We start from the raw sequence: 12969 nt of genomic DNA on the forward strand, positions 1-12969 counted from the left end.
CTCATAGTTTTTTTTAAGTAGTGAACCGTAGATTTTGTGTTGTGTAATTGCTTTGTATTTTCTACGCTATACAATCAGTTTATTAAGCCCAAATTAATCAGCAAAAGGCTTTACATGCATACTAAGGAATGTTATTTGTTTGATTTTTGTTGTTTGTGCAATTTGTTCTTTTTTGTGTGCCTTTGGTCTTGTGGTCTTTTTTCTTTAAATGGGTTCTCAAATTAAATCAAGTTTAATTATCATTCAATCATACATAGATACAGCTAAATGAGAGAGCATTCCTGTCAGATCGTCAGCAGGTTGTAAGAGTGGGCTCCCTCACCTCCAACCCTTTGACTCTCAATACAGGAGCCCCTCAGGGCTGCGTACTGAGTCCTCTCCTTTACTCCCTGTATACTCATGACTGTGTTGCCACCCACAGCTCCAATCTTTAAATTAAATTTGCCAACAACACTACATTGATTGGCTTTATCTCAAACAATAATGAGGTGGCCGACAGGGAAGAAGTCATCTCTCTGACACAGTGGTGTCAAGAAAACAACCTCTCCCTCAATGTCACAAAAACAAAGGAGCTGGTTGTGGATTACAGAAGGAATGGAGACAGGCTAACCCTTATTAACATCAGTAGATCTGTTGATGAGAGGGTAAACAACTTCAAGTTCCTCGGTATTCACATCACCGAGGACCTCACGTGTTCTGTACACACCAGTTGTGTGGTGAAAAAGGCACAACAGTGCCTCTTTCACCTCAGACGGTTGAGGAAGTTTGGTATGGGCCCCCAAATCCTAAGAACTTTCTACAGGGGCACAATTGAGAGCATCCTGACTGGCTGCATCACTGCCTGGTATGGGAACTGTACCTTCCCTAATCGCAGGACTCTGCTGAGAGTGGTGCAGATAGCCCAGCGCATCTGTAGTTGTGAACTTCCCATGATTCAGGACATTTACAAGGACAGGTGTGTAACTAGGGCCTGTAGGATCATTGGGGACCCAAGTCATCCCGACCACAATCTATTCCAGCTGCTACCATCTGGGAAGTGATACTGTAGAATAAAAGCCAGGACCAACGGGCTCTGGGACAGCTTCCTCCATCAGGCCTTCAGACTGATGAACTCATGCTGACCTGAGTGTACTTTATATTATATCGACTGTTCTATTTATTATAAATTATTATGCTTGCAGATTGCACATTTAGATGGAGACATAACATAAAGAATTTTACTCCTCATGTGTGAAGGATGTAAGAAATAAAGTCAATTCAATTCCTCTGGGGCCTAGGTGCAAAATGTTCAAAATAGTGAGCAACATTCAAAATAGCGAGTGACATAATTTGAAATACTGAGCAAAGAAGTACTCAAAAATACATATACATATCCAAGATACTGAGCGACAATGCCTGGCAATCGATGGTACAGTCTCCCAGCAGTGTGCAGACACATGCAGTCCAGCCTGTCATTCCGCCTCTCGGACACAGGAGGGCAGCACCTATGGGAGCAGTCAGCCCCTAGCCGAGCGCGGCTGCCAAGCTGTAATGCTTCCACTTCTTCTCACCAGATCTGAAGCTTGCGGCATAGTCCTTGCTACAACTGAGGCTACACAGCTCCTATGTTGTCTGTCCCGCCACCAGACAAGGTTAACAGGCCTGCGGCAACTTCCGTTATCACTGTCTAACAGAGAATTGCGATTACAAGCGAAATGTCTGAGACAATCTCCCACGGTTATACCACACCAACTCCGATGCTTCCGAGTAGCAGCAGCAACACGGTCTGCGGTCAGGTCAGCCCCTCCGAACCCAAAACAGCTCCTCTGACATTCCGGCGGGCTCCTCCGATATCCCAATCATCTCTTTTCCCGATATCCCGGCCAGCCCCTTTGACTTCAAGGGGCCAACTCATTTCGACACCTCAGCTGGCTCCCTCTCCAACGTCCCGCCAGCCCCTTCAACACCTCGGCCAGCTCCACTAGTCCAGCTACTCTGATCAATGAGCAGCTCACTGTTGGAGTAGCCTCGCGGTTTATGATGTTCTTGGAGTAGAATTGTCCTTGGATTGCAAGCAACACGTTTTACAAAGAAAAAACTCCTTTAGTTGGCCTCCAAGAGGCCTCTGCGTTTGTATACACCACCATCTATCCGGAAGTTTCCAACGATGTAGGGTGTTTCTTTGTTTTGTGGCTGCTTGCAAGAAGACAAATATCAAATTTGTATACTGTATAAAAACTTCGATAATAAATGAACTTGGAACTTTGTTCTGATTATTAGTCATAATACCAGCTCAGCTATAGAAGGTTAAAGTTGCATTTCTTCCATCAGTTGCCAACTACAAACATACCCCTCATGATTTTGCTTTTTCATTGTGTGAGAACTGAATGATTTGGTTTATTTATAGACATCAAATTACCTTTATTAATAGTAATTTTCCCAGCTTGAACTTAAACCTAAACTTGCTTTGCATCAAAGCTACCAAGGGGAACTGTTAAACAAAATTCATTTCCTTAAAAATAAATCTTTTGTTTATTTAAAGAAAAGCAAATGACACGACACTGGGACCAAGTATATTACTGGAAGTCTACAATGCTCTTTTCATTAATTCCCAATTATTTTAAACTGCAGTGTTTTGCTGTGCGTTCCTTGGGCTGGGTGGAAATGGCAGAGGAGGACCTGGCGCCTGGCAAGAGTAGCGTGGCTGTGAACAACTGCATCCGACAACTCTCTTACTGCAAAAATGACATCAGGGACACAGTTGGAATTTGGGGCGAGGTAAGACAGAGTATTGCTTATCACTGCTTTTGATAATTGTCCTGACACATTTCAAATTACATTCGGTGACTTCAACCAGGCCTGTTTGAAGAAAACCCTGCCCAGTTATCACCAGCACGTAACCTGTGGCACCAGAGGTCCCAACACACTAGACCACTGCTACACAATGATAAGGAATGCCTATCATTCCTTTCCGAGATGGCATTTTGGCAAGTCCGACCAACTGGTTGTACTCCTGCTGCCAGCATACAGATAGAGCCTGAAGGGCAAGGCTCTCGAGATTAAGACAGCTAAGAGGTGGCCGTGGGAGGCAGGAGAACGGTTCCAGGATTGCCTTGAGTCTGTGGACTGGGCCATGTTCAAAAACTCATCTGAGGACTGAAATGACTGCACCAGAGCTGTGACAGACTCTATGAAAGCAGCTCAGATGAGTGTGTCTCCACAAAATCATTCAGGGTCTGCCCCATTCAGAACCCTGGATGAACCGTGAAATCCAGAATTTGCTGAGAGTCAGATCAGAGGCATTCAAGTCTGGAGACCAAGGATGCTACAAGAGGTGCAGGTATGATCTCCAGAAAGCCATCTCACAGGTGAAGTGGAGACTCTAGATGAGATTCGAATCAAAGAAGGATGCTTGACACCTTTGGCAGGATTTGAATGCCATAACCTCCTACAAAGCTAAATCTTGCAACATAGCTTCACTTCCAGTGAACTAAATCTTGCAACATAGCTTCACTTCCAGTGAACTCAATGGCTTCCATGCTCACTTTGACAACCAGGGCATAGAGGAACCATCATGCACCCCCATATCTCCAGGTGATCCTTTGGTCTCAGTATCTGAAGATGACATGCAGTCTGCCTTCAAGAGAGTGAATCAGGAAAGCATCCAGTCCAGATGGAGCACCTGGCCGAGTACTGAAGACCTGTACCAACCAACTGTCTGGTGTGTTCATGGATTCTTTAACCTCTCGCTCTGCCACTGTGTGGTACCCTTCTGCTTCAAGCGGGCTTCAGTCGTACTGGTGCCCAAGAAGGGCGTGGTAACCTGTCTAAATGACTGTCGCCCTGTGGCACTTACATCAACAGTGATGAAGTGTTTTGAGAGGCTGGTGCCTATCAGACAATTCAGCTCCTGTCTGATTAGCAGCTTGGGTCTGCTCCATTTTGCCTACTGGGGCAACAGGTTCACAGAAAGTGCCATCTCATTGGCTGTTCACACAACCCTGGAGCATCTGGACAGCAAGGGTGCTCTTTATTGATTTCAGCTCAGCATTTAATACCATCATCCCTACGAAACTAATCAGTAAACTCCAAGGCCAGGGCCTCAATGCCTCCTTATGCAATTGGATTCTGGATTTCCTCACTTGCAGACCCCAGTGAGTTTGGATTGGTAAAAACATCTCCACAGTGTCCATCAGCACAGGTGCAACACAAGACTGTGTGCCGAGCCCCTGCTCTACTCACTTTACACCTATGACTGTGTGGCTAAGCACAGCTCCAACACCGTATGTGCTGATGACACCACAGTTATGGGCTGTATCAAAGGTGGTGATGAATCTGCATACAGGAGGGAGATTGAAAATTTGGCCGAGTGGTGTAATAACAACAACCTCTCATTCAGTGTCAGCAAGACCAAGGTACTGATTGTAGACTTCAGGAGAGGGAAACCAGAGGTCCATGAGGCAGTAATCATCAGAAGATCAGATGTGGAGAGGGTCAGTAGCTTTAAACTACTGGGTGTCACTATCTCATAGGACCCGTCCTGGACCTATCATATAAATGTAATTACAAAGAAAACATGGTGCTGCCAGCAGGTAGAAGGTACAAGTGCCTCAGGACTGGCACCACCAGGTTCAAAAACAGTTACTATCCCTCAGTCATTAGGGTTTTGAAGAGTAGAGAATAACTACACTCATCTATTGAGACGTTCCCACAACCAATTATCTCTTTTATCTTGTTATTTAATGCTCTAGTTATTTATCATGATTTATTTATATTTGCAGTTGCACAGTTTGTTGTCTTCTATGTTCTTGCTCTTTCACCGATCCTGTTTACAGTTACAGTTCTACTGAGTATGCCTGCAGGAAATAGAATCTCACGGTTGTATGTGGCGACGTGTCTGTATTCTGCTAATAAACTTTACTTTCAACTTTGAACTTTGAGCATTGCCCATTGGTTAGGCTGGACCTTTAAGTGCAGTTCCGTTTTCTACATTACAGAAAGGATGAGGAGCTTCTTGAAGTGGGTGCAGAAGAGGTTCTCTTGGATGTTGCCTGAATTAGACAGCATCAGATACAAAGAGAAGTTGAAAGGAATTTGATTGTTTTCTTTGGAGCATTTAGAGGTGGTCTTATAGAAGTATATAAAAATATGAGAGGTATAGGTAGGGTAGAGTCTTTTTTCCCAGGATGGGAATGTCAGATTCAATAGGGCATAAATTTAAGGGGAGAGAAGAGAAGATTAAAGGAGCTTTGTGAAGTAAAGTTTTTTTTACACAGAATGATCGCTGCCTACAAGGCACAGCCATGGAAGGTGGAGGAACTAGATTCCACAGTAATAATTAAGAGGCATTTGGAACTGGGACATGAACAGGTGAAGGATACATGGACAGAACCCAAATACAGCAGATTACTTTGGCATCACAGTCAGCACAGAAACTGTGGGCCAATGGGAATGCTCTTGTGTTGTTCTGTTTTATGTAAAGAGCAAAGAAATTTACATTTCTGAACCATGTAACTTTGAAACCTACAACCTGACAGCTCTCACTAAGCTGTGAGAGGATGTTACATATTTACTGAGCCAAAAAGAAGTTGGGGTAGGATGGAGTTTATGGAGAGTATTAAATCACATGCAGCCTACCTGCTATAACTGGTGCTATGGGGGATAAAGCCAGAGATGGGCATTTAAGTTATGGCTCAGCTGGCAAAACCAAAAGTCTGAAGTAATTTTATTAACAACATACATATATTTCAGCATATACAACCCTGAGATTCACTTTCTTGCAGGCATACTCAAGTCCATTCTAGAATAATAACCATAATAGAATCAATGAACGACTGCACCAACTTTGGCACTCAACCCGTGTGCAAAAGATGACAAACTCTGGAAATACAAAAATAAATAAATATAATAATAAATAAATAAACAATAAATATTAAGAACATGAGATGAAGAGTTCTTGAAATTGAGTCCATTAGTTGTGGCAACATTTCAATGATAGAGCCAGTGAAGTTGAGTGAAGTTTTGGAATGGAATCAAGATGAAGGTAGACACTTTTGGTTTTAATGCAGACTCTTCACTTTGCCATAGGAAACGCGTATTTCCATTTCCCAGAAATTCCCTCCCTGTTCTTGCACGCACTGGGAGTAAACAACTGTCAAAATTTATTAGCTCACGGGATAAAAATACTGGATTAAAATTCTAAAAGTGACAGGATTGAAACATGAAATTATTTTTAAAAATCTTAATTTGCGGGAAATTGGAAGTAAAAACAGAAATTCTGGAAACATTCAGCAGGTCAGGCAACATCTGTGGAAAAAGAAATTGGTTGACTTTGGTTAACGTAGTTGTTTTTCAGGTCAGAACATTGTTTCAGTTTCCATAAATGCTGCTTAAATTGCTGAAAGCTCCTTCTTTGGGGGAATTGGTTGGCTGCTTTTTCAATAACTTTAATTCCATTTTCAAATCAGCCATAGAACAACTGGACTTGAAGAAATTAAAGTTCATCTCTATTAACGTGGTTGCTAATGATTGATATTATTAAATTTCAGGGTAAGGATATGTACCTCATCCTGGAAAATAACATGCTGGACCTCATTGACCCCATGGATCGTACTGTTCTGCATTCTCAACCGATTGTGAGCATTCGGGTGTGGGGCGTTGGTCGTGACAATGGGCGGTGAGTGACTAATTTTGAAGATGTTTCTGTTGGTGGGTATACAGCATTTAGATCAACCAAGATGAAAAGCATTTATACCTTAATTGTGGTTTCTGTGTGGCATTTCAATTTTGAAAGTTGAGTCAGAAACATTTAAATATTTCAAATGTCAAACTTGTAAATCGTAAAAGGATGATAGTGCAGCCTTCTGAACAAATTCACACAACCAAAAGCATAGTTCTGTGCTTTTTGTAGTTGTGAAATTGATGGTTCACTTAATTTTTTTTTTTGACACGCTTTGTACAAACATGTATTTCTGAGTTGCTCATTTTGTTCATGTCTTTTGCATTGAAGAATCTGAAAATAATAGGCATTTTATCGTTATTACATGGATGCGAATAGTTTATATGATTTGAATGAGTATCTGGAGTCCACATGGGCCGTCAATGACTGATCTGATGATTCTTTACTTCCACATTCCTGTGTAAATATTATAACCTTTCATCCCCTTGCCTCTCAAACATCTGTTTTCTACTGCCTTAAAAATATTTGAAGACTTGCTTCCTTAAAGAATGCTTGAAGGAGAGTTCAAATGACTCGTGACTGACTCTCTGAGAGAAAACTGTTATGCCTTATCTCTGTCTTAAATGGGCAGCCACTCATTTTTCAAGATATCTGCTCGTTTTAGATTCTTTCATCAGAGGAAATATCCTCTCTACATCCACTCTGTCAAGATCTTTAATGTTTTAGACAAGATGCCTTCACTGTTCTAAATTCCAGTGAAAATGAACCCAACCTGTTCACCCTTTCTTCATCAGGTAGCCAGCCCATTCCAGGTATTAATTTAGTAAACTTTTTCTGAACTGCTTTCAATGCATTATTGTCTTCCCCTAAATTAGACCAGTCCCATACATAGTGTTCCTTCCAGATGTGTTCCCATCAATGCTTTACATTGATGAAGCCACCAAGATGGAGCTGGCATTATACGGTGACATTTTGCAGACGGCTCACAAAACTACTAGATATACATCTTCTGAACTGCTGTCACTACAATCTGCAGCCTGTAGTTTCCCTTTAAGAAACGTAGTTTTGAACCATCTAAACACAACAGTACTGTTTATCTTTTTGTACATTGGTTGTTTGTCAGTCTTTCTGTGTACTTTGGCATTGATTTTATTGTATTTAGACCATAAGACAAAGGAGCAGAAGTAGGCCATTCGGCCCATTGAGTCTGCTCTGCCATTTTATCATGAGCTGATCCATTCTCCCATTTAGTCCCACTCCCCCACCTTCTCACCATAACCTTTGATACCCTGGCTACTCAGATACCTATCAATCCCTCCCTTAAATACATCCCGTGACTTGGCCTCCACTGCCGCCCATGGCAACAAATTCCACAGATTCACCACCCTCTGGCTAAAAAAATTCCTTCGCATTTCTGTTCTGAATGGGCACCCTTCACTCCTTAAGTCATGCCCTCTCGTACTAGACTCCCCCATCATGGGAAACAACTTTGCCACATCCACTCTGTCCATGCCTTTCAACATTCAAAATGTTTCTATGAGGTCTCCCCTCATTCTTCTAAACTCCAAGGAATACAGTCCAAGAGCGGACAAATGTTCCTCATGTTTTAACCCTCTCATTCCCGCAATCATTCTAGTGAGTCTTCTCTGTACCCTCTCTAACATCAGCACATCCTTTCTTAAATAAGGAGAGCAAAACTGCCCACAGTACTCCAAGTGTGGTCTCACCACCGCCTTTTAGAGCCTCAACATCACATCCCTGCTCCTATATTCTATTCATCTAGAAATGAATGCCAACATTGCATTCGCCTTCTTCACCACCGTTTCAACCTGGAGGTTAACCTTAAGGGTATCCTGTGCGAGGACTCCCAAGTCCTGTTGCATCTCAGAATTTTGAATTCTCTCCCCATTTAAATAATAGTCTGCCCATTTATTTCTTCTGCCAAAGTGCATAACCATACACTGTCCAACATTGTATTTCATTTGCCACTTCTTTGCCCATTCTTCCAATCTATCCAAGTCTCTCTGCAGACTCTCCATTTCCTCAGCACTACCGGCCCCTCCACCTATCTTTGTATCATCAGCAAACTTAGCCACAAAGCCATCTATTTCATAATTCAAATTGTTGATGTACATTGTAAAAAGAAGCGTCCCCAACACGGACCCCTGTGGAACACCACTGGTAACCGGCAGCCAACCAGAATAGGATCCCTTTATTCCCACTCTCTGTTTCCTGCCAAACAGCCAACACTGTATCCATGTATTTAACTTTCCCGTAATTCCATGGGCTCTTATCTTGTTAAGTAGCCTCATGTGTGGCACCTTGTCAAAGGCCTTCTGAAAATCCAAATATACAACATCCACTGCATCTCCCTTGTCTAGCCTACTTGTAATTTCCTCAAAAAATTGTAATAGGATTGTCAGGCAGGATTTTCCTTTAAGGAATCCATGCTGAGTTCTGCCTATCTTGTCACTTGCCTCCAGGTACTCTGTAACCTCATCCTTGACAATCGACTCCAACAACTTCCCAACCACCAATATCAAGCTAACAGGTCTATAGTTTCCTTTCTGCTTCCTTGCCCCCTTCTTAAATAGCGGAGTGACATTTGCAATCTTCCAATCCTCCAGAACCATGCCAGAATCTATCGACTTTTGAAAGATCATCACTAATGCCTCCGCAATCTCCACAGCTACTTCCTTCAGAACACGCGGGTGCATTCCATCTGGTCCAGGAGATTTATCTACCTTTAGACTATTCAGCTTCCTGAGTACTTTCTCCGCCGTACTTGTGACTGCGCACACCTCTCTTCCCTGCCACCCTTCAGTGTCCGGTATACTGCTGATGTCTTCCTCAGTGAAGACTGTTGCAAAATACTCATTCAGTTCCTCTGCCATCTCCTTTATCTCCCATTACAATTTCTCCAGCATCATTTTCTTTCGGTCCTATATCTACTCTCACCTGTCTTTTACTTGTTATATACTTGAAAAAGCTTTTAGTATCCTCTTTGACATTATTTGCTAGCTTCCTTTCATAGTTAATCTTTTCCCTCTTAATGACCTTTTTAGTTTCCTTTTGTAAGCTTTTAAAAACTTCCCAATCCTCTGTCTTCCCACTAATTTTTGCTTCCTTGTATGCCCTCTCCTTTGCTTTAACTTTGGCTTTGACTTCTTTTGTCAGCTACAGTTGCATCCTTTTTCCATTTGAAAATTTCTTCTTTTTTGGAATATACCTGTCTTGCACCTTCCTCACTTCTCGCATAAACTCCAGCCACTGCTGCTCTGCTGTCTTTCCCACCAGTGTCCCTTTCCAGTCAACTTTGGCCAGTTCCTGTCTCATGCCACTATAATTTCCTTTACTCCACTGAAATACCGACACATCAGAATTCGGCTTCTCTTTTTCAAATTTCACAGTGAACTCAATAATGTTATGATCACTGTCTCCTAAGGGTTCCTTCACCTCAATCTCTCTAATCACCTCCGGTTCATTACACGATACCCAATCCAGTACAGCTGATCCCCTAGTAGGCTCAACAACAAGCTGTTCTAAAAAGCCAAGTCGCAAACATTCTACAAATTCTCTCTCTTGAGATCCAGTGCCGACCTGAATTTCCCAATCCACTTGCATGTTAAAATCCCCCACAATTATCATAACACTGCCCTTCTGACAAGCCTTTTCTATTTCCTATTGTAATTTGTAGTCCACAACACTGCTGCTGTTTGGAGGCCTGTATATAACTGCCATCAGGGTCCTTTTACCCCTGCGATTTCTTAGCTCAACCCATAAAGATTCTGCACCTTCCAATCCTATATCACCTCTTTCTAATGATTAAATATAATTTCTTACCAATAAAGCCACGCCTCCCCCTCCGCCTACCTTCCTATCCTTCCGATACACCGTGTATCCTTGGATGTTCAGCTCCCAGAGACATGCATCCTTTAGCCAGGTCTCAGTGATGGCCACAATATCATACCTGCCAATCTGTAGCTGTACGACAAGATCATCCACCTTATTCCTTATGCTGCGTGCATTTAAGTATAAATTTCTTTGTTTTCCTGTGAATACTGCAAGAAAATGAATCTCAAGGCAGTATAGACTGGCGAATATGTACTTTGATAATAAATTAACTTTGAACTCCAGGCTAATCTTTTACAAATTTTGCACTGGGCACACATCTCACTGCATATCTAAACTCTGCAATCACTGACCAATCAGGGAAAAATGCTTTAATGAATTTTCCTTGCCAAAATGACAATTCTCTTATTATCCTTCATTGGCTAGGTCTTTACCCATTCATTTAACACCTTGTATTCCTTTGTAATCTTGTTATATTCTTATTACAACCTGTTTGGCTAGCAGTATCAGTGTCGTCAGTAAGTTAAATAACAATTCCTTTGGCACCATCACTAATATGAAATGCTGGTGTCCCAGCAGCACTCTCTGACACGTGACTTATTACGAATTTGCTAATTAGAAAGACATTCTATACTGCCAGCCAGCCAATATTCTACCCATGCCAATAATTTACCCCTCAGACCATGAGTTGATTCTTTTTCATTTTCCAATATAACTTTTGATGTGACACCTTATCAAGTGCCATTTTTCAAATTTAAGTTTTCTACATTCACTCTTTCACCTTTCTTCGTTGTGTTTGTAACTTTAAAGATCTCCAGTAAGTAGGTGAAATGTGGTTTCCTCTTCAAAAACCAGACTGATTTTTGCCTGACTACCTAGAACACTCTACTATAATGTATTTAATAAGAGCGTCTTAACGTTTTCCCTGCAATACATATTGTGTTGTTTGGCCTGAATTCTGCCTCCCTTTTGAAACAAATAAATCATATATGCTACTTCTCAATCTAATGGAACCTTCCCTGAGACCAGGGATTATAAAAGTGCAGAAATAATGTAGTTATCTTATTTGCAGAAATATCCTGAAATTTGTTAGTTAACATTCATTCCTCAACTGAAGCTACCAGTTCTGTTTGTGGTTACGATATAGATGTTGGACTCCTTAGAATGGGGAAATGTAGGTTCAGTTCATTGGATTGTCATTCACATTACAAAATAGGTGAGGTTATTTTTATCTCTGCTCCTTGAAATACTATGTTCTTAGTGGGGAAAACAAAGCACGACAGGGATTTCCCAAATTCAGTGCCCTATATGATGAAATAAATCTCAAAGGCAGGTTGGTGCAAGCTGGTTTCTGCTCTGTATTGCTGGTTTGATTTTTCTCTTGGGTCACTGGGAGTCAGAAGTTTGAGGAGTCAGATGTGAGTGATTTGTCACAAATGCTTAATAACATGCATTAAAGTGCCGTTCAATGGACGTATATCGGTGTTTTGATATGTTGTAATGATGAAAATTAGCTTATCAACAATCACTCCCTTCTTTTTATATGGGTTGTAACTCCAGCTGCATGTTACATCTTCCCTTTGGCGCCCAGCTGCCCCTTCCCCATTCTCAGTCAGCATACTCGGTTTTAGATGATAGCTTAATGTCAAAAGCAATTGCTCATTCTTCTGTATGCATTCATCTCTAATCTGGATCAAAGTCTGTGTTGAGGTCTGCAGCTAAAAGCAGAGTCTCCAGTGAATTGAACTTGTATGTGCCGTGTATAGTTAATGAAGCTCCCAAGTATGTTATATTGTCACTGAAGGTCAAATTGACTCGCCATGTTCTCCTGACATTACTTGAGGTCAAAATTGAGAATGATGGAGTGTAACAGCAGGGTGCACAGCTGAGGAGCCACATAGCCTACACTATTATTTCTTTTGTTCTTAATTTATTCAGGCTAACTTTATTTATTAACTTTTGTTTTGATTTTAGTTAACTCCTATTTCATTACATTACATTAATAGGATATGTATTACTAAATATGGATCAGGGAATATAGTGTTCTATTAAAAAAACCTCTAAGAAGTTTTGTGAAGCTTGCATCTTCTGAATAAATCAGGAAACATTTTGTCTTGGTAGATCTTTTGAATGCAATGTCCCACAGGCACTATGTTTATGGTTTACTGAGATTAGATCTTTTTACTGGAACTAGAGGAAAGAATAAAATCTTGCTACATGAATAATGATGAAGCTAGAAATGGCAATTATCAATGATTAAAATGTCTTTTGTTTTAGGATACTTGTACATTGATGTCTGTATATCATCTGGGGTCCAAGTGTTTTTAGATGCCTTCATCAGACATTACTCAACATGTACATAAATCAGAATCCTTGAGACATGTTTGATTTTGATTTTCAGTAAGTCGTTCAAATCCTATGGTAAATTTTCTTTTAACCTTCATTTTCAAACTTTATAA

The 12969-nt window shown here is 41.2% G+C and overlaps 1 protein-coding gene across 10 annotated transcripts in view; it reads left to right on the forward strand.

The window, feature by feature from the left end:
* apbb2b (amyloid beta (A4) precursor protein-binding, family B, member 2b) overlaps positions 1-12969 on the forward strand; it is a 318859-nt gene that overhangs the window by 212652 nt on the left and 93238 nt on the right. For all 10 annotated transcript variants that reach the window (XM_063043252.1, XM_063043253.1, XM_063043246.1 and 7 more), the window contains 2 exons: positions 2611-2757; positions 6528-6655. In XM_063043252.1, coding sequence (XP_062899322.1) covers positions 2611-2757; positions 6528-6655 — 275 coding nt within the window. The remainder of the gene's footprint in view (positions 1-2610; positions 2758-6527; positions 6656-12969) is intronic.

Source organism: Mobula hypostoma, chromosome 3 (genome assembly GCF_963921235.1).
Source record: "Mobula hypostoma chromosome 3, sMobHyp1.1, whole genome shotgun sequence".
Lineage (NCBI taxonomy): Eukaryota > Metazoa > Chordata > Chondrichthyes > Myliobatiformes > Myliobatidae > Mobula > Mobula hypostoma.